Genomic DNA, 24,344 nt, shown 5'->3' with positions numbered 1-24,344 from the left:
AAGGGTTTTTCCTCTGGCCAGGAGGGATTTAAAGGTGTTTACCCTTCCCTTTATATTTATGACAACTCTAAAAGGCAACTTTCAGTAGTTGTTCTTTAATATATATTGCTGATATCAGATTTTTCTAGATAGAAATTTGATACAAGGTTGATAATACTATAATCTTTGTAAAATTACATCATTGTAATCCTAGTATCTTCGGATAGCTTTATATCAGATTGTTTGTTTCTTATCCAAACCAGTTGTTACATGTAGCACAAACTAGTCAATATTCTGTCTGAGTCTCAAACTAACATCTGTAAATCTTTATATTACTTTTCACTCAGCGATATTGTGAGGTGAAGATTTGGAAATAGGGATGATTGTTTGATTTCTAATGTTTATGAATAATATTTCTTAAAGCTTGGTGAAAACAATTGGCTTAAGCAATAGTAGTTGTTTCATGTTCTTATTGGGTGTAAAAAGCATTGAGCTTAAAATTGTCCACGAGCAAGTGCTGAGAGAATGTGGAGTTGGTCAACGCTATGCTTGGCTGATGCGGCAACTCATGGTGTTGGATGCGGTCAGGTGGTCGAGGGACATCTACATAGAACGCATCACTGGACACTGGCAATACCAGGAGGGATGAGCTGGAGTGCCGATGATAAGCGCAGTCCGGAAAGTAACTCAAATGCTTTTTTTTTTCTCTAAATGAACAACCTATCCTAATTCTCAGTGACTGAGGGACAATCTCCACTCATTGATATATTTTGCTTTCCACAACCAAATCTCTCTACAAATTTTCATGAGTGTATCTGTGTATTTGGATTCTAAAATCTAAATTGTATTGTTAAATCTATTCACCTAAATTTGGGTTACTGTTGATTATGTACTCTATGTATCCTATGACTTTAAAAACAAACTTTGCATTTGTGGATAATCTAAACACTATACCCAGATGTACAGACACTCTTTTCCCAACCTATGTAGTAAATTGTGCTATTGTGAAATAAGGACTGTATCCCCCCTTTCTTATTATGATCTACTGCTATTGTCTGTCTTGCATGATTTTCTCACTTGGATTTACTCATGGAGAATTAGCCAGAGGGTTTTTTGTTTTCTCACAGTTTTTAGTTTTCTGTTTTATTCTTATAGCACTTCTTTTACACGAGGATGCTTAAAGTTGGTCTCCTTCATAAAGGGATTGATTTTTCAGGATTTCTGAGCACATATGTATCCCAGTGAAATAAGTGCTCAGCACCTTTGAAAGCTAGGCCATTATTGCTTAGGGCCCAGATTCTTAAAGGAACTTAGGCATTGCAATGCTGAGCAAAGCATGCCTTTACTGATTTAGGATCCGAAGTCTCATTGAAAGTCATTGGTACTTAGCCTCCTCTGTATTAGATTTTTATAGGACATTGACGTGTGGCTGGTAAACGTTGGTCATAAGCTCTCAGCTTTGAAAAAAGTTCACAGGGCATAGCTAAGGTAATGTTTTGTATCATTTCAAAATTGAGTTACTCCTACTTTGAGATAAAGTGCTATAAATAAAAATGACATTTACCTAATTGTTCTAAGGATATAGTTTGGCCAATTGGAGAAGCTTTAAATAACTGAAATTTTGGATGTTTAAAGAATATATTTAAAGAATTTTCAAAGGTTTGAAGATGAGAAATGACTGTATTTACCGTATTGTAGTATAAATCACTGTTTTCTTTGGCTACGGCAAATTAGGAAAAATTGTTTCTCTTATTCTGAATTTTATAAGCATACCTAATTATGGTATGTGGATATTTTATTTTTAAGAAGGAAAAATTGAATTCCAGTATATACCTGATGATAAAGGAAACTGTAGCAAAACCAACAGCCGAAAAGTTAGAGAAAATCTCCTTAAACTCTCAGTAGCTCAAGTAACAAAAGGCTTTGGTTCATTTTTTTTCTGACAGAAAAAATAAATTCTTGTTTTGCATGTTGTTCCTGGTCAGTGCCAACACTAGATTTCTTTGTTCAGATTTGGGATTGTCATGCTTGCATTGAACCACTGAATGACTACACACAGTCTTCACTGTATATAGTACAGAGGAGTTTTTTATATGATCTTGGTGCTTCTACTTTTTGCAGTGGTAGAAAGTAATGTTTTCCTTCAATAAATAGGAAATGTAGGCACTGAAAATATGAAGCAGAGCCAAAAAAGGGATGAATTCATAAAATACTTGTTCTTTAGAGACATCATGAAATGCATCCATTTATTGTATAAAGTATTTTGGAACTTTACCCTCAAATTTCCTCTCTTCAGCCCCTTCCTGTCTACAATAGCTCCACTTAATGATGTTGTCTTCAAAGATTCCTCAATTCTGGAACCGTTTAGGGGAGATTATTGGAATTGCATGCTTTGGGTGAACCTGTATTGTTGGGTTTTTTGTTTTTGTTTTTAGTGGGGACTGTATTTTAGGAACCCCTTGCCCAAATGATCCCACATTTGGATAATTAACCCTACCCTACGCTCCCACAAAACATAACAAATTGCAAGACAATCTATGTAAGCACACAGATTTTAGAGTACTAAGGTCATATCTATACTACAGAGTTAAGTCAACTTAAGTTATGTTGACGATCATAAGCCTCTTTAATTACATCGTTACTCTAACAATGTCGCAAAAAGTTCTTTGCCTCTCTTTGAGGTGGTTTTATTATGTCAGCATACCAAGGGAGTTACATCCGTGGGAGGAGCATTTCAGTGTTTCACATCCACTGTTTTGTTGATGAAAGCTGATTTTTGTCGACAAGGTGTGTAATGTAGACAAGACCTCAGAAGAGTCATTTTAACAGGAAGGGCTTTTCAACTTAGGCCATGTCTACGCTACCACTTATGTCTGCAAAACGTATGTTGCTCGGGGTGTGAAAAAAACACACTCCTGAGCAATGTAAGTTTCACAAGCATAAGTGCTTGGGTGCACAGCGCTGTGGTGGTGGGAGAGCTTTTCCTGCTGCTCCTGCAGGTGGTTTTATTATGTCAATGGGAGAGCTCTCTTCTGTCCTCAGAGTGGCTACACGAGTGATCTGACAGCGGTGCAGCTGCATAGTTACAGCTGTGCTGCTGTAAAGTCACTAGTGTAGGCATGGCCTTAGCTAGAGAAGAGCTGGCACTCGAGTATAATATTGTATGAAATTAGAGGGAGAATAGGAGGGATGGGGTCGACGCATCCATCAACAATAGAACTGACCCATAGATGTAGCCTTAAACAACATCTCTGAGAGGTGTGAACTGCTTCACTCATGTGAGTGGGTGTTCCACTTCCCCCCTCCCCAGTGCTGGAGAGTTTCTGATATGTGTCAAGCATACCCAATCTCAGCAGTATATTCCTGGTGCATGGTCTGAGCATGTCTGGCTCACATGGGGAGGGGTAGAGAGAGGGGCTCAGACCCCCCATCCCACCCCAGAAAAGCAAGCCCCCTCCAGAACGTGGCTTTCATGAGGGGGGCAGGGAAGGGGGGGTGTTCACACTCAAATAGTTGGGTTGAAATCCCCCAGATTGTAGAACATGCACAGGAAGGCAATGTGGGGTTACAGGCATTCCTGCCTCATCCCTATTCCCCCCAGGCCCTCTGTCACTCTCCCACCCCTACTTTCCTACTCCCCCTAGTCACTGCCCTCCTCTCTATGACCTGGTGTCCCAAACCCTCACCGTCTATTCCCACCTTATCTTTTACCTCAATTTTCCCTTTCAGAGAGCATTTGCTTGTGTAGCTTTGTTTCCTTTTTTAAATAGCCTTCTGAATATTCTGCTGTACTCAGATTATGTTTCACAAAAATTAAAATCCCACTTTGACAGAGGCAGATTGGAGCAATATTCCTGCTTTTTTTTTTACTTCAAATTTTTGCCCAGGGTTTGGATTTGAACGTACAGTGCCTGGGATGGTTCCAAGAACGTAATGTACCTTTGGAGCCACCTAGGTTCTGTGATGTATAGGTAGTTTTCCAGACAGTTAGTGTGTGTCTCTCTCTCTCTGCACATGCTCCGTTAGAGGTATGAGTACGCACGTAAGCCTTTATAGGCGTAACTGGAAAAAGCAAACTCTTTCAAATAATGTTTTAATTTGGTTTCCCCCAAAGGGTGGTGGGTGCCATGCACTCTGTTGGGGGTAGCACTTAAGCGTTTTAGACCCTAGCCTGATGATCTGAGCCCTGATTTGATCTCTGTCTGTGAGCAAAAAAAACATTGCCAGAACATGTTAACTTTATAAAAAAAAATGTTTTTCTGGAGGCTGTCCCCTGCCACCCCTCTGGAGACTGTATCTCAGGAATCCCATGGTCAAATGGCCCCAACTGTGGCTCACTGACTTTACCTCCTCCGTATGAGGCACACCAAATTTCAATGCAATCTGATTGACTGTCCAGATTTTAGAGCACGTAGAACAGTTGAGCTTTAAACAGAAAGCTGGTCCTAACTTTAATTCTAGTGGAGAGATTTCAGTGGTAGACAATTGGGCATAAATAGCCGTTGCAGATAACTACAGGTACTATAAGTAGAGCCCTACCAAATTCACAGTCCATTTTGGTCAATTTTACAGTCATAGGATTTTTAAAATCATAATTTTCATGATTTCAGCAATTTAAATCTGAAATTTCATGGTGTTGTAATTGTAGAGGTCCAGACACAAAAAGGAGTTGTGTGTGTGGTTTTTTTTGGGGGGGTGGGGGGTGGGGAGGGTTGCAGTACTGCTACCCTTACCTCTGCGCTGCTGCTAGCAGCAGAACGCCTTCAGAGCTGGGCAGCTAGAGAGTGGTGTCTGCTGACTGGGAGCTCAGCTTTGAAGGCAGAGCCAGCACCAGCGCAGGAGTAAGGATGGCATGATATGGTATTGCCACCCTTCCTTCTGCACTGCTGCTGGTGGGGGACTGCCTTCAGAGCTGGGTGCCTGGCCAACAGCCGCCACTCTCTGGCTGCCCAGCTCTGAAGGCAGCACAGAAGTAAGTGAGACAATACTGCAGCCCCCCTAAAATAACCTTGATCCCCCTGCAATTCCCTTTTGGGTCAGGACCCCCAATTTGAGAAACGCTGGTCTCCCCTGTGAAATCTGTATACAGGGTAAAAGCACACAAAAGACCAGATTTCATGCGGGGAGACCATATTTCTCTGATGCATTTTTCATGGCCGTGAATTTGGTAGGGCCCTAACTATAAGCACACTCTAAAATATTTTTTACTTACTACTTCGTCATTATTACTGACACTCTCCCTAAGTTTGTTGCATCTTGTCTTAATTTAGGGCTTAATCTTGCAAATACTAGCACTATTGATCTAGTCCTTTGTATAAAGTTACACAAATGGCATGAATGTTTGCAGGGGCAGGACCCTGGATTGTAAGATATTTGGGGCAGGAATTGTATCACTGAGTGTTTTTGTATAGGGTCTAGCACAATGATTGGGGCCCTGATTTGGGGCCTCCAGATGCTGTAATACAAATGAGAGGTAAGAATAATATAATGTCTTCACATCTTTTCTTTGAGATTTTTACACATAGTAAGGAATTCACTCTAGAATCAGCTTTCCAAACCACTCTCTGACCTCTAAGGATATGTCTGCACTGCAAAATAAAGACCTAGAGCAGTGAGACTTGGAGCCTGGGTTGACTGCAGTGTGGACTTTCAGGCTGAGAGCCACCCCCTTTGCTGGGTTTCAGAACCAGGCTCCAACCTAAACCCGAATATCTATATAGCTGTTTTTAGCCCCATAGCATGAGCCTTGACCCCAAATTAGTTGACCTGGGCTCTGAGACTTGCTGCCCTGGATCTTTTTTTTTGCAGTGTAATGTACCCTAAGGCTTCTTTTAAGCAGTCTTGAAAAAAACAAAAACTCAATTTGATACTCTGTATGTGCAATGCTTGATTTTTTTTAATTTTTGGTCTTACAGGTTCAGCACCTCAAGACAAACACTAATGTGGATTCCAGACTCCTTTTTTTCCAGGTATTTCAAATGTTAATATATTTTACTAAGTAGAATTACTAGGCATTTAAAAAGCATTTTATATCATTACCATTATGAGAGTTTGATTACAGAAAAAAACATAAGTCACAACGCCATCCTGCTGTCACTGTTGGGGCAGAGCGAAGGAGGAGGATGGAGTGGTGAAGGGATTATTCATCTTCCTGAGATACTGATGCTGTGGGTGGGAGGGTCAGTGGGTGGTGAAGCTGAGCCAGACCTGCATTAGATCACCAGTATCCACCTTCTCCACTGCTGTTGCACAGTATGCTTCTGTAATTAAAATTGTAAGAGTTTCCCCATTGTGAATTTAACACATACATTTTTCCCCCTCTAATTTTTTTTTGGGTCTACTCATAGCATATAAAAACTAGTGCCAAGTGGGGAGGGAGGAAGGAATAAACTGGCCATATGATCAGTTTTTCTGTCTTCCTCCTTCTCCAATCAGTCAGTGGTTAGCTTATTGAATGTGAGGGTTTATTATCCTTTATAAAAATATTTTTATCCTATCTAATGAAACTGTCGATATTCTCATGGCTCACTATTTTGACTCCTAGCAAGCCCTAGGTCTCAAAATTATGTCTAGTGGCAATAAGTTCCACATGTTAATTTTGCATTGTTAAAAATCTTTCTATTGGTTTAAAATGTGTTGCCTTTCAAATCCCATTTTAAATGTCTGCTTGTGCTTGTGTCATGAGAGTGATAAGTAGGAGCATCATATTTACCTTCTCCATGACATACATTATTTTGTATACCACGCTATTCCTTTGGGAGAGTTAGTAGTTAGATATTTAAATTCTTTTGTCTTCATGTGTGAGAGAATTTTCAATATGTTATCTTTTAAAAAATATTATTTCTTGCTCTTTGCAGTAAGTAGCCTTCCAAATCAGAACAGTAAATAAGCCTCTTACTTACTTCTAACCCTCCCAAATATGCTGGGCTTTTCATCATTATTTTTAGGAAAAATCATGTTTTTTTTTTCCAACTACGCCAGGGCGGGCAAAATTTTTGGCCTGAGGGCCACATCGGGTTTCCAAAATTGTATGGCGGGTCGGTTAGGGGGGGCTGTGCCTCCCCAAACAGCCAGGAGTGGCACTGCCACCGCCCCCTATCCGACCCCCCCACCCCGCTTCTAACCCCCTGACGGCACCCCGGGACCCTTGCCCCATCCACCCCCCCGTCCCGCTCTCTGTCCCCTGACCGCCCCTGGACCCCCTGCCCCTAACTGTCCCCCGCTGCCCCATCCAACCCCTCCTCTCATTCCTGACTGCCCCCCCAGGGACCCCTGCCCCATCCAACCCCTCCTGCTTTCTGTCCCCTGACCACCCACAGAACCCACGCCCCCATTCAACCCCCCTTTTCCCCACCCTCTGATCGCCCCTACCCCTATCCACACCCCTGACCACTCCCCGAACTCCCCTGCTCTCTATTCAACCCCCTGTGCTCCCTGGCTCCTTACCGCGCTGCCTGGAGCAGCACTGGCTGGCGGCCCGGCTGCACCAGGATAGGCAACCATGCCGGGCTGTGCAGCTGCGCTACCCCAGGAGTTCACAGTCCCCCCGCCCAGAGCATTGTGCCGGTGGCGCAGTGAGGTGAGGCTGCGGGGGAGGGGAACAACAGGGGAGGGGCTGGGGGCTAGTCTCCCCAGCCAGGAGCTCAGAGACTGGGCAGGAGGGTCCCACAGGTCGTATGTGGCCCGCGGGCCGTAGTTTGCCCACCTCCTGAGCTCCGCTCTCTTTCCTTGACTATGCTTCACCCAAATGCGGATTAAGGTTTCCTGGGGCCCTGGGCCAGAGCAAGTGGGGGGCCCTTCCCAACCCCTTTGCCTGCAGCCCACCCCCATTCTGCCTCTTCTGCCCGTGGAACTGTCCACAACCCCTTTCTGCCCCTTCCCTGGGGTCCGCCCCTGTTCCACCCAGGTCCTACCCGTTCTGCCTCCCACTGCAGCCCCGCAATGTCTTTTGCTCCTTTCTGCTTCCCACCCCGCCAGTGGCCCCAAGACTGGCGAAACTCTGTCCCTTGCGCCTCAGGGCTCAGTGGGGAGTGAGAGCTCCTCCAGTCCCAGGGGCACAGAGGGGGTCCAGGTGCTGGGGCTTCCCCCACGCTTCTGTGGGGGACCAGGGTCGGGGCACTGGGGCTTGTCACACTCCACCTGCCAGTGGGGTCGGGTGTGGGGGCTTCCCCTGCCGCCCCACGGCTTCTGCACTTGCTTCAGTTGGGGATGGGGTCTGCTATGGGGGGCTTCCCCCATCCTGTGACTTCTGCTGGGGCTGCTGGTGGGGGGGAGGCTTCCCCCATCCTTTAGCTTCTGCCGGGGACGGGGTCAGGCCAGGGCTTCTGGGGAAGGATCCTCCACCCCACCTGCCTGGCGCTGCTGCCAGGGGTGGGGGGGAAATGGGGACTTCCCCCTCCTGCCTGGCAGTTGGGGCTCTCGCCTTCCGCCACCCAGGGACAGATTTTTCCAGAGCCCCTCAGTTGGCCAGGGCCCCTGGGCATGGGTCCTGTCAGCCCAGTGGCTAATCTACCACTGCCTTCACCTACCAACTGGCTCTCAGAACTCCAAGTTCTCATCCCTGGCAGCTAGTGTCTTCACAGAGGGAGCTAAGCAATGGTGGAATTTTCATGTCACCATGGCTTTCTGCCTTTCATGTTTGAAGAGGATGAAGGAAGAATCCTTGTGAATGAAGCTGCTAGACAGCAATGTCTCTGGCAGCTACACTGGAACCGTGAAGTAAATGGAGTTCCAGGGAGATGTCCTCATGTTCTATGCCATACGGAGGAGAAGGCAGCACAGGGAACCAACCCGCTTCCTGCCCTGCAGCTCCCCTTTCTTCCATGTGAAAGGATCTCAGCAGATGGCTAATTTTTACCCTAGTACAAAAATGACTGTTAAAATAACATTGGAGTATAAATAAGAGCTCCAACAAAAGGTATCTGGATGAGTTTTTCATTCATTTCCTTTCAGAGATCATGAAGAATTCTTGGAGTCATATTGCCCAGAAAATTTGGAGCTTGACACTTGCTCAGTTATTAGGGGACTTCTAACTTTGAGTCATGGAAATATAGATGGGTTATTTGTATAATGGAGAGTTAGAATATTTCTGCACATGTTCAGTGTTCTCTCCTTCTAGACTGCATTATAACTCAAACAAATATTTTGTGCTTTTCAGTTTACTGAGTGGAAGAATTTCAACACTTAAAGATGAAACTGGTGCTGTGAGTAATGCTACTGATAATTTATAAGAATGAATATTTATTTCCAAATTGGATCTATTTAGCAGAAGTAACTTCTATGCTGAAGCTCATACTAATAGTTCTAAAATGATAAGATATTATTGATACATAGATGAGTGTTATAGATACAGTAAATACAGCAGACTAACATTTGACCAAAGTATTTCATTCCTTAAAAGATTTTTACTAGTTAAATAGAACTGCACCCTCCCATATGCTGATGTCACTTTTCCATCAGACGACCACCACCTGAAGATCCAGAAAAGTCAATTTTAACTAAAAAGCATAGGCGCCGACATTCCCTCTTTCCCGTGGGTGCTCGACCCCCTCTGTCTCTGTCCCCATCCCCACTCCACCCCTTCCCTGAATTCCCCGCCCTGGCTCCGCCTCTTCCCTGCCTTCTCTCCTGAGCACGCCACATTCCTGCTCCTTCTTTCCCCCCCCGCCAAACGCTGCCAAACAGCTATTTGGCGGTGGCCTGGTGGGAAGTGCTGGGAGGGAGGAGGGGGGACGCAGCGTGCTCAGAGAAGGAGGAAAAGGTGGGGGGGGGGGGTGAGGGGAGCTTAGCTGCAGCCACTAATTTAATGAATTAGAGTACCCACTAATTTTTCCCCGTGGGTGCTCCAGCCCCAGAGCACCCACAGAGTCAGCGCCTATGTTAAAAAGCTAATGGTAACATTTTCAGAAGTGCTCAAGTCATTTAGGAGTCAATGGGGCATAAACTTCTAAGTTCCTTTGACCCTATATGACTTAGGTGCATTTGAAAATGTTACCCATATAAACTGAATAGGATATTTCATACATCATGAAGGAAACTCACAGTGAACTTTCAGAATCGGATCCATAATGAATGGGTTCATAATGAATGCCCAGAGCAAGCATAAAGAAAAGGAGTACTTGTGGCACATTAGAGACTAAAAAATTTATTTGAGCATAAGCTTTTGTGAGCTACAGCTCACTTCATCGGAACCTGTAGCTCATGAAAGCTTATGCTCAAATAAATTTGTTAGTCTCTAAGGTGCCACAAGTACTCCTTTTCTTTATGCGGATACCGACTAACACGGCTGCTACTCTGAAACAGAGCAAGCATAGTTCTGTGCTTTTTAGAATAGAATCATAGAATATCAGGGTTGGAAGGGACCTCAGGAGGTCATCTAGTCCAACCCCCTGCTCAATGCAGGACCACTCCCCCAATTTTTGCCCCAGATCCCTAAATGGCCCCTTCAAGGATTGAACTCACAACCCTGGGATTAGCAGGCCAATTCTCAAACCACTGAGCTATCCCTCCCGCCAACACGATTGATTTCACAACGCGATCAATCTATATCTGAGCTATCATTCTTCATCATCAAAGGAAATCTGCACATTTTCTTTTGGTATGAGTATCTTTTTTTACTTCAAACACTACCAGTTAAATTGTTCATGCAGCCAGTATGGGAAACACAAGTTTTGGAAGTGTTAACTGTCCTGTAAAATAGCATAGACTTAAAAGAAAGTAAGTGTTTTAGATTTGAGGGAAAATAGGGTATTTCCAAGAAGGTGAAGTAAAGTTTTGTAGGTGTGACCATTTCAATGAAGGTCAACAACCAACAGGAGGAAAGAGATCCTCTCGGGTACTTTCTTTTCATACTCCGTGTTTCCATTCTAATCTGGATGAAAGAGGAAGATAAAAGAATGTGCATATTGCTACACCAGTGTTTCTTTACTTCTCCCTTTACATACCCAGAAGCAAATGGTTTAAACTTGCTAATTGCTTTGCTCAGTGTTAAAAACTAACACTTTTAAATTGTGGGAGCCATAATCAGAAAAGATTTCAGAGTGGTAGCCGTGTTGATATTCTTAATTTACAAAGTTGAGCCTTGTATGCAGTGTGGTTTTAGCCATGTCTGTCCCAGGATATTAGAGAGACAAGATGGGTGAGGTAACATCTTTTATTGGCCCAACTTCTGCTGGTGAGAGAGACAAGCTTCCAAGCCACACAGAGCTCTTCTTCAGGTCTGGGAAAGTTACTCCCAGCATCACAGCAAAATGCAAGGTGGAACAGATTATTTAGATAAGTAATTAGCACATATTGTAAGGGATCATTTCAGGTTGAGTGGCCCGTTAACACCCTGTGGTCAAAGGCCAAAAAGAAGGGGGATTAGTGGGTTACAGATTGTTGTAATAAAACACAAATCCAGTGTCTCTGTGGATGAATACATTTCACAACGTGATCAATCTATATTTGACCTATCATTCTTCATCCTCAAAGGAAATCTGCACATTTTCAAGTGAGCCTTGGAGCTTAAATTTATTACTTTGCTAGACACTAAAAATCATGGCTTGGAAGCTTGCCTCACCAGCAGAAGTCGGTCCAATAAAAGATATTACCTTATCCATCTGGTCTCTTTAATAGTTGAGCCTGCACATGACATTGAAAGTATTGCTAAATCTAATATCAAGAACCTTGCAAAGTAACTTTAACAGTCCTTTGCATCTACAGTGCATAATGTGTGATACTTACTCCATGTACAAATAAACTTTTTTCCTTTAATCAAACTTGTGAACCACAGACATATCAATAATGGAGGGGTAGGGTTAGGGTTTTTTTTTTTTAAAGTATACTAGCCCAAGTGCACACACTTTCTTGACCTTAAAATATGGCATTTGTGATGACAATGTTTAATTATATTTTGCTTGTCCATCAAAGAGACAAGCAAATTTTAATCTTTTGCAATAGACTTGAAAAATTTCAATCTATTATAGAGGTTTATACCACTGTTCATCTCCTTAGTATTTGAGTCCCTTCCACATACAATCAGTAGCAAAGTCCCTAGTGGACTTCATGAAATCTGTCACTTCTCCCTTTTCCAGGTAAAAACTCTGTTTGCAGTAGGGTCGAGGTGTGTGTTTAAGAGTCAGGACTGTCCTGTACTCTATGTATATGTTTACACTGCAATTAGACACTCGCAACAGGCCCATGCCAGCTGGCTTGGGCTGCAGGGCTGTTTAATTTTAGGATAGACTTCTGAGCTCAGGTGCAGCCCACACTCTAGGACCTGCAAGGTCGGAGGGTCCAAGACCTCGGGACGCAGCTTGAGCCCAGAACTCTACACTGCAATTAAATAGCCCTGCAGCCTGAGCTCCAGTCTGCTGGAACAGGCCAGCTGTGGGTTTTTAATTGCTGTGTAGACAGACCCTATGTAGAGAAGATAGGGAAGAAACTTCTTGTTTTGTTCGTATCTAAACATTCTGGGCAAAATATTATGAGCTGGGTGCCCCACGTGGTCAAATCCCGCAGACCATAATGGGACATGAGACTGATGGGCACCTCAAAAGAGTGTTTCTAAAAGCGATGTTATCTAGATAATATAGTTGTTACTCAAAAGCAAACTCTTAACGCAAAAAGAATAAATTAACTATCTTTATTTGTAGATATTTATTGATAGAGATCCAGCAGCATTTGCACCCATTTTAAATTTTCTTCGTACAAAGGAGCTAGATTTACGGTAAGAAGTTCTAATTCTTCTAAAAATCCTTCTAAGTACAGTTCACATGGGTGGAAATTTTAAAATCCTTTATGATAGGAGTTTTCTAATTCCACTGATCAATCAGATGTTCTGTGACTGTGGGATCTGACTGGTACTTTCTAAGTCCCTCACCGGCACAGTCTAATATGTGGACTCTGGTCCTATTTCCTTAGTTCCATGTGTCATGCAGGTGACAGAATGGACAGAATTTGTTAAACTGCAGTTGAATACAATTTCATATATTTAAACCATTTCAGTACAGTACATTTCTCAATCAAATCTATTGTTGTGGGTTTTTCTGTATTTTTTACTTTAATGTTGTGATCTGTACCCATAAAGATTAATGTATCTGCAGCTAAAGACTGAGTCCAGCTCTGGGGTGGAAATGTTGTGTTAAGTTATTAAAATATGCTGCTTCAGGAGGTTCAGTTCTGATATTTATTGTGTGAACTCACACTTCTAGTTTTTACTTTGATCTCCCAAGATATAATACCTCGTTTAAAAAAAAAAAATCAAGTCTTCTTTTTTCAAAGGGAAAAAAATGTTATTTCAAGGCATTGCTTTCCTTTGTTCTTGTTTTTTTTCCAGGGGAGTGAGTATTAATGTTCTCAGGCATGAAGCTGAATTTTATGGAATCACTCCTTTAGGTAAATGTTTGTATTAAAATTATGTGGTTCCTAATGGTTGCACTGCCATAATAATAACCTACACATGATTCTAAGATTTGGGACAATTATGAGCCAGAAGACTGCTGAACTTATTTGTGCTGAACTTGACAGTATTCAAGCAGATATTTTAAAATCTCATCAACCTCTTTAAATGAAGCTTGAGAAAATAAAACTTCATTGAAGTTCTTTGCTTTTGATGTTAATATATATCTTGTTTAGTAAGAAGACTACTCTTATGTGAAGAGCTGGAACGCTCATCATGTGGCAGTGTCCTTTTTCATGGCTACCTGCCTCCACCAGGTACAGATTCTGTTTTCTTTCACTGTGTACTTCATATACCACTTCCAATCCATTGATCCTTACACTGGATAGTTATGTAAATCTGTCAGCTTGGAGTCGTCATTTTAACCTGCAGTCTGGGTGAACAACTACTATTGATGATAGAAGCTTTAATTTTAAGGTTATGTGTACACTTAGAGCAGCCTATTGCATACATACACCCCTGTAGCATGGGTAAAAATAGCAGTGTAGATGGTGAGGCACTGCTTAGGCGTATGGAGTACCTTAGGGTATATACCCTACACAGCTCTCTACACGCTCAAGCAGTGCCTCCCCTTTCTACGCTGCTGTTTTTAGCAGTATAGCATCCCACTGCCAAAGCCTTTTCCCCATGTGTGGCAGGTGAGCTACCTGAGGCCCAGCCCCACCGCCAGCCAGGTGGGCAGCACTGACGTGGCCCCAGCCCTGGGGCTTATGAGCATCAGCCTGCCTGCCCCAGCCTTTCTGCTATGGAAGAGCACCAGGAAGGGAACTGGAAGCAGGCAGGAGGGGCCCTGGGGGTAGATTGTGGGCATGGCCACGCCAGGCTGTTTGGAGAGACACAACTTTCCCCGGCCTATCCTACTCACCACCCATGCTTTTCCCGCTGAAGGGAAAAGCTCCAGCAGTGGGGAAAGGCTGTGGCAGCTCCCAGAGCCTTTCCCCACCAGAGGTTGTTGTCAGTGGCTTTCCCCACTGCAGGGAAAGGCTCTGGGAGTGGGGAGGCAGCCACATGTAACTACACATCATGGTATGGATGGAGCCTGCTTTTTTGCTGAGGCATGTAGCCTACCATGCTGCCAGTGCAGACAAGGCTTAAGAGGGTAAGCTGTTAACACCTGATGCAATATTGTGTACATCCTTTCATTCTTAAATTTGGTGGATGTTTGTATTGCTAGTCTTTTGTATGCATTATGAAATAGTACAGGTTAAGTGGCTGGGAAACACAATGGATTAATGCAGAATAAAGTGGAATTGAGAGTAGACGACGAGAGATTTCCTTGTGCAATATAAGTGGGGTAAATGTTTCTAACTTGAAACCATTTCCCGTAGAGGGAAGTGATTCATATTTTTTCATCCCTCTATGGAGGAAGATGATTTTCAATTCAAGCTGACTTATTTTGAAAAATTACATGAATGTGCCATATTAAAAAACGAATGGTTCGTTCCAAGATCAACGACCATGGTCTGAATAGCACAGCTGGTGCCTTGAGTCTTAACTACAAATAGGAAAATTAGCCTGTTGCTGACAGCAGTTGCTAGCATAGGGCCATCTCAAGCCAATGCCAGAAAACAAGGGGTTCTTGCAACAGATTTTTTGGCAGTCTTGGAGTGTGGCCACCGACTCTTGCTGGTGGCTGCTCTGACAATTTTTCCTAAAATACTTAATTAACTTTAGGAAAAATAAATACATACGTACATATACACGTCCAAATCATTGTAATCTATTTATGTAGTAGGAAGGCGGTAGGAAATAAAGCTCCCCATTCAGCGTACCCGGACTTTGCTCCTGTTCTTGTGCTTGGAGCGTGTCACGGAGTGGGAGCCCCTCACCCTTGCTGGGCAGCTGCCAAGTTCTGTAGCAGCCTGGAGCTGTTGACCTACGGCGGTAGCTACAGCAACTTCAAACGGCGAGTGCAGCCCCAGGCGGGGGAAGCACCAACCCATGTCTCTGTCCCTGCTCCTTGTAATACTTCAGAGAGAGTCTGCCCTGGGGAAGGTGGGTCAGGAACTCGCCAGTTGTCTTCCGTGTCCCAGGCTCCCTGTGCCCCAGCCAGGCAGGAGTGCGGAAGTTGCCCAGGAGTGCTCCAGTGACTGAACACCGCAGCCGCCTCCATTGACAAGGGCCATCTCCGGTGCCATGCGCACTGGCCCCATATGTTGCCAGAGCTGCTACTCTGACCCTCGGGGAAGGCTGTGTGGTGTAGGGTGCCGATCCCTGCAGGCGATGCCAGCGCAAACACCAAGGCAGTGCATCTCGCTGCCCTTGGTAACAGCTATTCAGGAGCAACAGCTGGGTGCTGCAGGGTGGGGCCACTACTTTGCCTCCACCCCAATCTCCGCCCAGGTTTTGGAGGCTGATGTGGCTGCACAAAAATCCACTGGTGGCTGTATGCAGCCATGCTGACCGCTTTTAAGAAACATTTAATTACTAGTGTAGAAGGAAAGAATCCCTTTTCCACGCTGTTACAGAAAGAGGTTTTGTGCTGTTTACACTAGCAGTTAAATTATATTTGACATCTGCTGAAGAAGAATGGTTACTGCATTGGGTCAGTTTCATCATACAGATGATTACTGACCCAGTAATCATATCGTCTCTGTGTACCTCTGTGACGTGTACTTTGACTTTTAGTTGTGAACCTAAATTCATTCTTGGCTATTAGGTTTCATGCTAGGCTAATTTAAATGTTTTTATGATTTCTGGTATTGGTTTATGAACCTGACAGAACAACCTCTTTGTTTAAGTTTTGCAGCGATTAAACTAAATTTGGTTTTAGAAATAAAATGCAAGAGCAAAATTCGTTAACTTTGAAAGATGACTTACCAGTGTAGTAAGAATTTAAATGTTTGTAATTGTGCTTTGTATATTAACTGTTTTAGAAATTATCCTGGCACAGTAAAAGGTAAATGAAGTATGAAAAAATGTCTTTTCTTTTTCCGATAGGCATTCCCTGTCGTAAAATAAACAGTACTGCTGGGCCATGTATTGATGTTAGAACAGGTCAGAATTACTCTGAAGGAAGTGAGGTCCGAGGAGGTAGTGTCCAAGCTACACTTGCTGGTACTGGGGAAGGCACAGTCAGGCTAGGTAAGGAAAGTTTTCATGTACTTTTATCATGTTGCCAGTGGGATTTCTAGTGGGAAATACCAAGTTAAGGGGTTAATGATAAGTCTGTTCTCAAACTCTGATGGTATATTTTTCTGTTTTTTAAGTATAAACTACACATTCAGCAATACTTTAACATTATGTATGAAAAACTGTTAGTGTTAAGATTGCAATGTCAAGCATTACAAAATTAGGAAATGGCAGGATTAAGGTTACACATTAAACCCTAATTTGTCCCCCAGTATGCATGTGCACTATGGTAGTCTTGTCTAACCTCACATAAGAATTCTGTTGCAGTCCTAGTCTTGCTTTCAATGCAAGAGAACATCCTTTCTCTTCTTGCTACCCTCTGCCTCATTCACTGTCCATCTTGTGCATTGAATGACAAGGTTTAGTAGAACAAATAACATGTGATCATGTAACTAAAGATTAGATCATAATCCACATGCACGGGGGCCATAATTTAAGATGTGCGGGTAACTTGAAGTCTGGCATTTCCTAACTTTCAAGTTCTTGACTTTAAATCCTGTGCAGCATTCTTTTAAAGTAGTTTTTGTGTGTACTTTCCTAGTTTTCTTTAAAAAGACAAAAACAAATTATACTTTCTGTAGCTTATTTATAATTTGTTCCTCTCATGCATCAGCATATGAACCCTGAACCTTCAGCACTGCAGCACAGATTTCTATCACTTGAGCTAAAGAATTAACCACAATATCTGGCGGTGACAGCAGCAGCAGTGTTAGCCTTTGTGGATCAGCTGCTAGAGGAGGCTATGTATCAAACTGTGTCCCTCTGTCTTCCTTCCAAAGGCTGTTGTGTACTGTGTCCTCTAGTGTAACCCCACCCTTTGTTTTGTGTCCACCTGTCCCTCTTACGCTTTTCATCTTCCAAAGAACGTTGTCGCCCCTTTGGCCCAACTGGTGCTGAACAATATTTGGGGTTTGCAGAGTTATTTCTTTTGGGAGGAGAAATTAATGATACAAGTTGGGTATTTCTTTGGTGCAATCCTATTTTATTTACAAAGAATGTACACAAAGACCTGTTTCCCTGAACACTGTAGAAACAAATAGGCACCTGCCTCTTCAGTGAGTTCTGTTCCCCAATGAGCTCTGACCTGCTGTCTTTCAGAGCAGCCCTCACAACTGCTTCTCTTGCTGTCTGGTGGCTTTCTCCCTCTCACCTATACACAACTTGCCAAACAATCCTCTAGCATTTGCAACTAGTCCAAAGGGGATGACCATACCCACCCCAGACCATGTGGTTTAGCACTGCTGAGGAATCACTGTTTAGCCAATTGCCTTGGGCAGTAGCTACTGTTGTCTCCAGCTGTCTTACTCCATAAAGGAGCTTAAGTGCTTTAAAGGGTGGTTAGCACACCCATTGGATTTAACAAGGTCTTTGATTGCCTATCGATTTAAAGACCTGCTTGATTGCAGCCATAACTCCTTCCAGCGTAAGTATTGTGCCCCTTTGTAATCCCTCCATGTTCTGTGTGCTTCCCAAAGGTTATGTATCTGCCCCCAGTCCTGTCCACCCCACCTCTCCTATTGTGATTTAACCACTCCCCTGTTCAGTGTCTCCTGGTTCTTCTGCTGAATCCATTTTGTCTGTGTCCTACCCAGCTTTCTGTGGAATGCTACAGTGAGGCACTGAGACAAGATGCATACGCAGACCTTTAGAATCATCAGCATTTTTGCTATGTGGCCAAAAAAACCTGTACTTTCCAAAACTTGTCAAGAAATGGTGATTTCTAATACCTTGTAACTCAGCCAAACCTGACTGGTTTCCATGGACCAGCAAAAGGCATGCCCCTAACCCCAAGGCATTCCTGCTGCTGAATGTCTAACGCCTTCTTCATACAATGTAGGTATTAGAGGTATTCAGAGGTCACGTGAATTTTTTTTTTAGAATGGCAAGTATTAGGCAAACTCAATATAAGGATCTTTGCTATCTCCCCCTAAAATGATTGCTTTTGAAAATGCCACTTTTTCATAACATAGCTTTATATACCCTGCAAGCCAATAGGTAAACTTGAAGCTTATTCTCAGATAATTGACCAATTTGACACACATTAGAAGTTACTTAAAAATAGAAGCCTTTTTTTTTTTTTTTTTTTTTGCAAGAGCACAGCCCTGATTCAATTTACCTGCCAGTTTCTACTTCTTATGAGACCTTTTGATTTAGTAATTATTAGCTGTGTTGCCTCATTCTATGGAAGAACATAAAAGTCCCATGGATTCAGATATCAAAAACACTGATAGATCTGTAACAGTGATTTAAGATACGCTGTCAATCATGTACTTAGCTTGTTTGTATGTACAGCCAGTGCACACCATCTGAGAAGGCAAAGCTTCATTTCTACAAAACAGTCAATCTTGGAAGTCCTAGTCTGAGACTTTTGGATTTGGTCTCCCAGCCTCTCACCTTGTATATTTAAATTGGTTAAAGAATGATGTCTGTAACTGAGGATAACCCTTTTCTTTTCATTACTATTTTCTAGGATTTCCTGTGGATCCACGAAAGGTTCTGATAGTAGCTGGCCACCATAACTGGATTGTAGCTGCATATGCCCATTTTGCTGTTTGCTATAGGTATAAATGACTTAGTAGTTTCTGGTGGATTGGGTTTTTAACTTGATTTTCCTTTCCTTCGACACAAACTGTTTTACTGAATTTGCTGATTTACTGAACATTATGTTGCTAATTTCTGCTAAATTTTAGGAAATTTCATAGTTCTATTTAATTTGATAGTTGAGCACACACATTTCATGTGTTCCTTTTTTTTTTTTTTTTAAGTACTGATAGGCCACATATAGTGTTGGCAGACGCAATATGGCGAAAATCTTCTAACTGTTCTGGTTCACCCCATTCCCAACACAGCTGCTGAATTCCTTGCTGTTGCAGTGATGGACTTCCCTTGAAACCTTTGCTCACATTTTAAAAAAAAAAAGATTTTATGATACTACTGAGAGTTAGAAAGTTGAGTAATTGACACTAGACTTTTGACTTAATTGGTTGATCAGCTGTATTTAACACAGGATTTTTTTAAAGGTTTTTGGAAGACTCATTTCAAATCTTCCTTCTACTATATACCTAACAAGAAATTGAAAAATATGGGTGTCTTGAAAATGTGTTCAGATTAAAGCATTGCAATATTCTAAACGCCTTATGCCTCGGCTGTGGGATGGTCACTCTGCAATTTGTCTGGCTTTCTGCTTGCTTTTATGTATTTGTAAAGTGACTGGTTGGTATTCCCTGTGTTAAAAAACTTCAGTTGTTTAGCTATTTAACTGGGCTGTGTAATAGCTGAATAAGTATTTGTTGCTTTACTCAGCCACTGTGCAATAGGATATGTATGTAAGATATTTGTAAATGAGTAACTTAGACTGGGTTCAGTAAAAAGTGGGTGCAGAATTGCTTTGCTGATGCATTTTCTTAATATAAATGATTTAGGAACCTACTTCCAACAATGGTACATTACAAGATTGTTTTCAAAAGAAGAAAACATTTCCCATAAGTTACGTAGCCAGTTGTGCAATATTTTCTTGTGTGTGTGGAAAAATGATTTCTTGTCTACAGTACTGGTAACCTGAACCTTAACACCACTTTGTTCTCCTGAACCTCTGATTTGATATCCAGCTGTATATTGACTCAGGGCTCACCATCTTAGTCACTCCCTGTCTTGGTCTTGATTCAGCATGGCTCACTTCTGATCTCTGAACTCCTTCTCTCTAAACATTATTTATTCTACTTCATTATCATTCCTCATCTAGGCTGACCTGTATAACACAAGCCGTATATGCTAATAATCTTCCTATTATTCTTCCCCTCTTCCCAAAGTTCATCTTTTGATGAACTTGTTTCTTGAGGTATGTCTACACTGCCAGTGGAAGCAAGCCTCTGGCCCAGATTGACAGTCTTGGGCTATCGGGGCTTGTGCTAGTGATCTAAAAATAGCTGTGTAGACAGCGCTTTGAAGCTGTGGCTTGGGCTGGAGCTCGGTCTCTGATGCCTCAGGAGAAGCGTTGGTTTGTTGTAGCTTGTTCTCACTTACATTAGAACTAATGGAATTTTTCCAGCATTTTTTAGAATATCTGGCACCTGGGAGGCAGTAATTTTAAAATAACAGTACCTATGAATTGCTAGCATATTTTCCTAATACGTGTGCATGATACCTTAAACCAGATTGTTTGGCTATTTTGAGGTAGCATTGCCTCTGTAGAATGTGAGGCTAGAGAAGGAAGTGCTGTTGCTAAAAAAAAATTTTAAAATAGCAATTTACATTAAATTGGCTGTGAAGCCCATGTGGTTAGAAATATTTTTAAGTCTCTTTGCATATTTATCAAATAAATCATAATGCTTGAAAGGACGTATGATAAATGAACACATCAAACATATCTCATATTTAACATGAATTTTTTTAAACACTTATGTAAAGCCTACAGAAAAATAGAGCATCCTTAAAAATGTAGCATTTCATCTTGCAAATGAAAATTGTGGAATCCTTTAAAACTTCTTAAATTAATAAGTTTAAGTATTTGGCATCTGTAGTGTCCAAGAACTTTTCAAAAATGCAGTCCTACAGGCAAAATGCAATATAATGACAGAGCTACAGTTGCTAGAGCTATTTCTGGAGTCGCATATCTTAATAGCCTAGATTGATCAAGCCAGTAATAAAGAGACATATAGGTAAACAGAAAAAATGTCCAAGGTGGTCATTTACATATTATTTGGTCATAAAACATTCAATTAGATAGATGTAAATAAAAATATAAACATCTAAAATTAATTGTAATGCAGGAGCTGCGTTCACCAAGCACACTGATCCTATCATTTCAAGGGAAAAAGGTACCCCCATTTGGCTTAAATTAGGCTGATATAAAGCCTTGGGTTGTGAATGAGATCTAGTAGGCCAAAATCTTCCGTGGATAAATAGAATGCAGCTTCCATTAAATTGTGTGCTTACTCCAGGGCTGGTCCCTGTTTTTTACTCATTTTAATATATATTTCGTTATTGTATATGTGGGCAAATAGATTTGTTAATTTCACACTAGAAAAGAAATAACTCAGAAGCGCTAAAACACCCTCTTGTGTTTTTGCCTTCTTGCTGTGACAAGTGGAGTAAAATCAAACTTAATTACAAAGTTGTTTTTCTTTTTTCTTTTCTTCAGTAAAAGCTATGCAAAATTTAAATAGGGACTCAAGGTGGGATTTGGTTTACTCTAGTGTAAAATGATGTCAGGTTGAAATTTGAGGGAGTAAAAATACAGACTTTTTTATAAGAACTGCAATATTATGTCTTGTTTCTTTGTAACTTTTAAAGAATGGTTCATTCTAAGTATTTTACATTTTTAATCAAAAATGTTTTATAACATTTGTGTACTGTTTCATTAATCATCTTTTTCTTCTATTCCGCCTTACTCTTGAATGTTTTTCCTCTGTAAGTGTTCTGTTTTTTGTCTGTTACACTTCCAATTTTGTTTCACTTTTCCATTTACTGGTGTTCTTACCCTCCACCTTCTGTGTGTTGCATCCCTTCTTACGGTCTTCTGCATTGCACTCACGGTCTTCTGCATTGCCCTGTGTGTCAGTAACATTGAATTACAAAGAAAATCTCTAAGCACTGGCAAATAATTGTTTAGAACTAAGATTTCTAGGTAATGACATGCAGTCTTGATCACACAGTGTAGCAGAGTGGCAGAAAATAGAAATGTAGTAGAGATTATAGTGAGATTGCTATATTTATTAGGTAGCACAGTTATACATAAATCAGTGTTTTCTATGATTCACATTCAGTTGAGCATGAGTAGGATCCCTAGCAATTGTTGGGTGGGGGCGTATCTTAAACTTTAAACTTAAAGGTGTATCTTAAACTGGCAAAACCAGGACAATAAGATTAAAATTCCATCCTTTTACTTGTTTCCTTCTGGCTGGGTGTTGCAGCTCACAATATCACCTACTTTTCTGAAGCTGCCTTGCAGAAGATCATAGGTTCTGCATTACCAAGGCCTAATAAATTAACTTTTAACACTGTATTTAATCCAGAATTCCTGTATTTTGTGGCTGTAGGCCTGTGAAGAGTATGTTAATATCAGAATCCTTTATTTGATATTGTTTTATAACTTAGAGGAAATATAATTGGCTTGTAAGACTGACTATAGGTACAAACTCCAAACTGAGGCTGTTTGGAAAGTGTACTTTTTTAAATTCTCATCCTTCCCAGAATCAAAGAATCTTCAGGATGGCAACAGGTTTTCACAAGTCCATATCTGGATTGGACTATCGAACGAGTGGCTCTGAATGCCAAGGTCGTTGGAGGCCCACATGGGGACAAAGATAAGATGGTTGCTGTTGCATCTGAGAGTAGCATCATTCTGTGGAGCGTTCAGGATGGCGGTAGCGGTAGTGAAATTGGTGGGTATGACAGTTTTGTGTGACAGTGTCTTACTGCTAATATCTTCTGACTCATAAAAATATAGTTTCACATGTAGTCTGACTGGATAATTCATAACAAACATTTACACAGATTTAATAAAAAATGAATTTTGGTACAGCAATCTAATATTAACATTTTTGTGTGTACCTTTCTGCCCTTCATTTTGATCTGGAGACGCTTCCTTCTGAGTGAGTGAAAAGAAATACAATCCAAAAATCAGTGTCTCTGTATTGGGCAGAGGCAGTTCAGAGCCATCATTCATGTTAAAGTGTCATTGGTAGCTTGTTTATCTGACAACATGGATTAGAGTTAAACTCAATCCATTAGACTCTGTTCTTCAGCACTATAAGTTGGATTTGAACAGAAGACTTTGAGGTGAAAGGCTAAGGGTACATCCACACTGCAATGAAAAATCCAACGGCACCATGTCTCAGAGCTGGGGTCAATTGACTTGGGTTCACAGTGCCTGGGCTATGGGCCTAAAAATTGCAGTATAGATATTTGGGCTCGGGGTGGAGCCTGGGCTCTGAAACCTGGGTGGTTTGGTCTCAGAGCCTGAATGTCTACACTCCGGTTTGCATCCTGGGCCCTGTGAGCCCAAGTTAGCTGACATAAGCTAGCCTCGGGTCTTTTACTGAAGATTAGGTGCATCCTGAAACGATTGCCAACTTATCCTTTTGTTTCTTGCTTTGTTCTATTGTAGATCATATTTTAGATTTTTTTTTTTAAAGTCTGCTTTTGCTAATCTTCTTATAAAATGTAGTTCCTAAATAGAATTTTGGAGACAGCTATTTGCCACCGTAGTCAGCATTTTAAACAAAAATACAAATTATATTAGTGTGGGCATGTAGTACTGGGTCCCAAATGGTTTAGCATCAAAGGGTTCACAATACTAGAGGTCATATAAATATGAAAAATGTTTTCAGAGAAACAAACATTCCTTAGTACAGCTGTGATTGATGGTTTGTCTGATTTATTAAAATATATAATTGCTTAAAAACATGAATAATGGGCTTTTGGGGAAAGAGGAGAGGCTGGTAATTGGGAATATCCTCAATTCCAAGAGTGGTATGTAAGTCATGGTTTGAAAGATAGTGACAACCTGTTTCCTCCAGCCATAAAGTACTGTCACCATAGATTTAATTTAATAAGCTTAGTACCAAGAATAATTGTAACCTCTTCATTTAGACATTTTTTTCTGAAATTGGCTGCAAATTTGTTCAGTTCATTCTCTATTGCTCTTTCCTTTTAACACGAAAATACTAAGACCTAGAATATGATGGGAGCTAATGTAATTGATGTGAAATTATTAAATATAGTCTAAAATATTTGGGAGTTTCAGTTCAGGTTGGCTTATTTAAAATAAAGACAAAATTTACTTTAAAAC

General features: G+C 41.5%; 1 protein-coding gene across 2 annotated transcripts in view; it reads left to right on the top strand.

Moving 5' to 3' along the window:
• The window catches only part of KCTD3 (potassium channel tetramerization domain containing 3), a 63,828-nt gene that overhangs the window by 7,502 nt on the left and 31,982 nt on the right, over positions 1 to 24,344 (top strand). For both annotated transcript variants that reach the window (XM_073338915.1, XM_073338914.1), the window contains exons 2-9: positions 5,895 to 5,948; positions 9,137 to 9,182; positions 12,615 to 12,688; positions 13,298 to 13,356; positions 13,597 to 13,677; positions 16,361 to 16,504; positions 19,023 to 19,113; positions 22,745 to 22,935. In XM_073338915.1, the coding sequence (XP_073195016.1) occupies positions 5,895 to 5,948; positions 9,137 to 9,182; positions 12,615 to 12,688; positions 13,298 to 13,356; positions 13,597 to 13,677; positions 16,361 to 16,504; positions 19,023 to 19,113; positions 22,745 to 22,935 (740 nt within the window). The remainder of the gene's footprint in view (positions 1 to 5,894; positions 5,949 to 9,136; positions 9,183 to 12,614; positions 12,689 to 13,297; positions 13,357 to 13,596; positions 13,678 to 16,360; positions 16,505 to 19,022; positions 19,114 to 22,744; positions 22,936 to 24,344) is intronic.

Source organism: Lepidochelys kempii, chromosome 3 (assembly GCF_965140265.1).
Source record: "Lepidochelys kempii isolate rLepKem1 chromosome 3, rLepKem1.hap2, whole genome shotgun sequence".
Classification (NCBI taxonomy): Eukaryota; Metazoa; Chordata; order Testudines; family Cheloniidae; genus Lepidochelys; species Lepidochelys kempii.
This window is presented reverse-complemented; position numbering and strand designations above follow the sequence as displayed.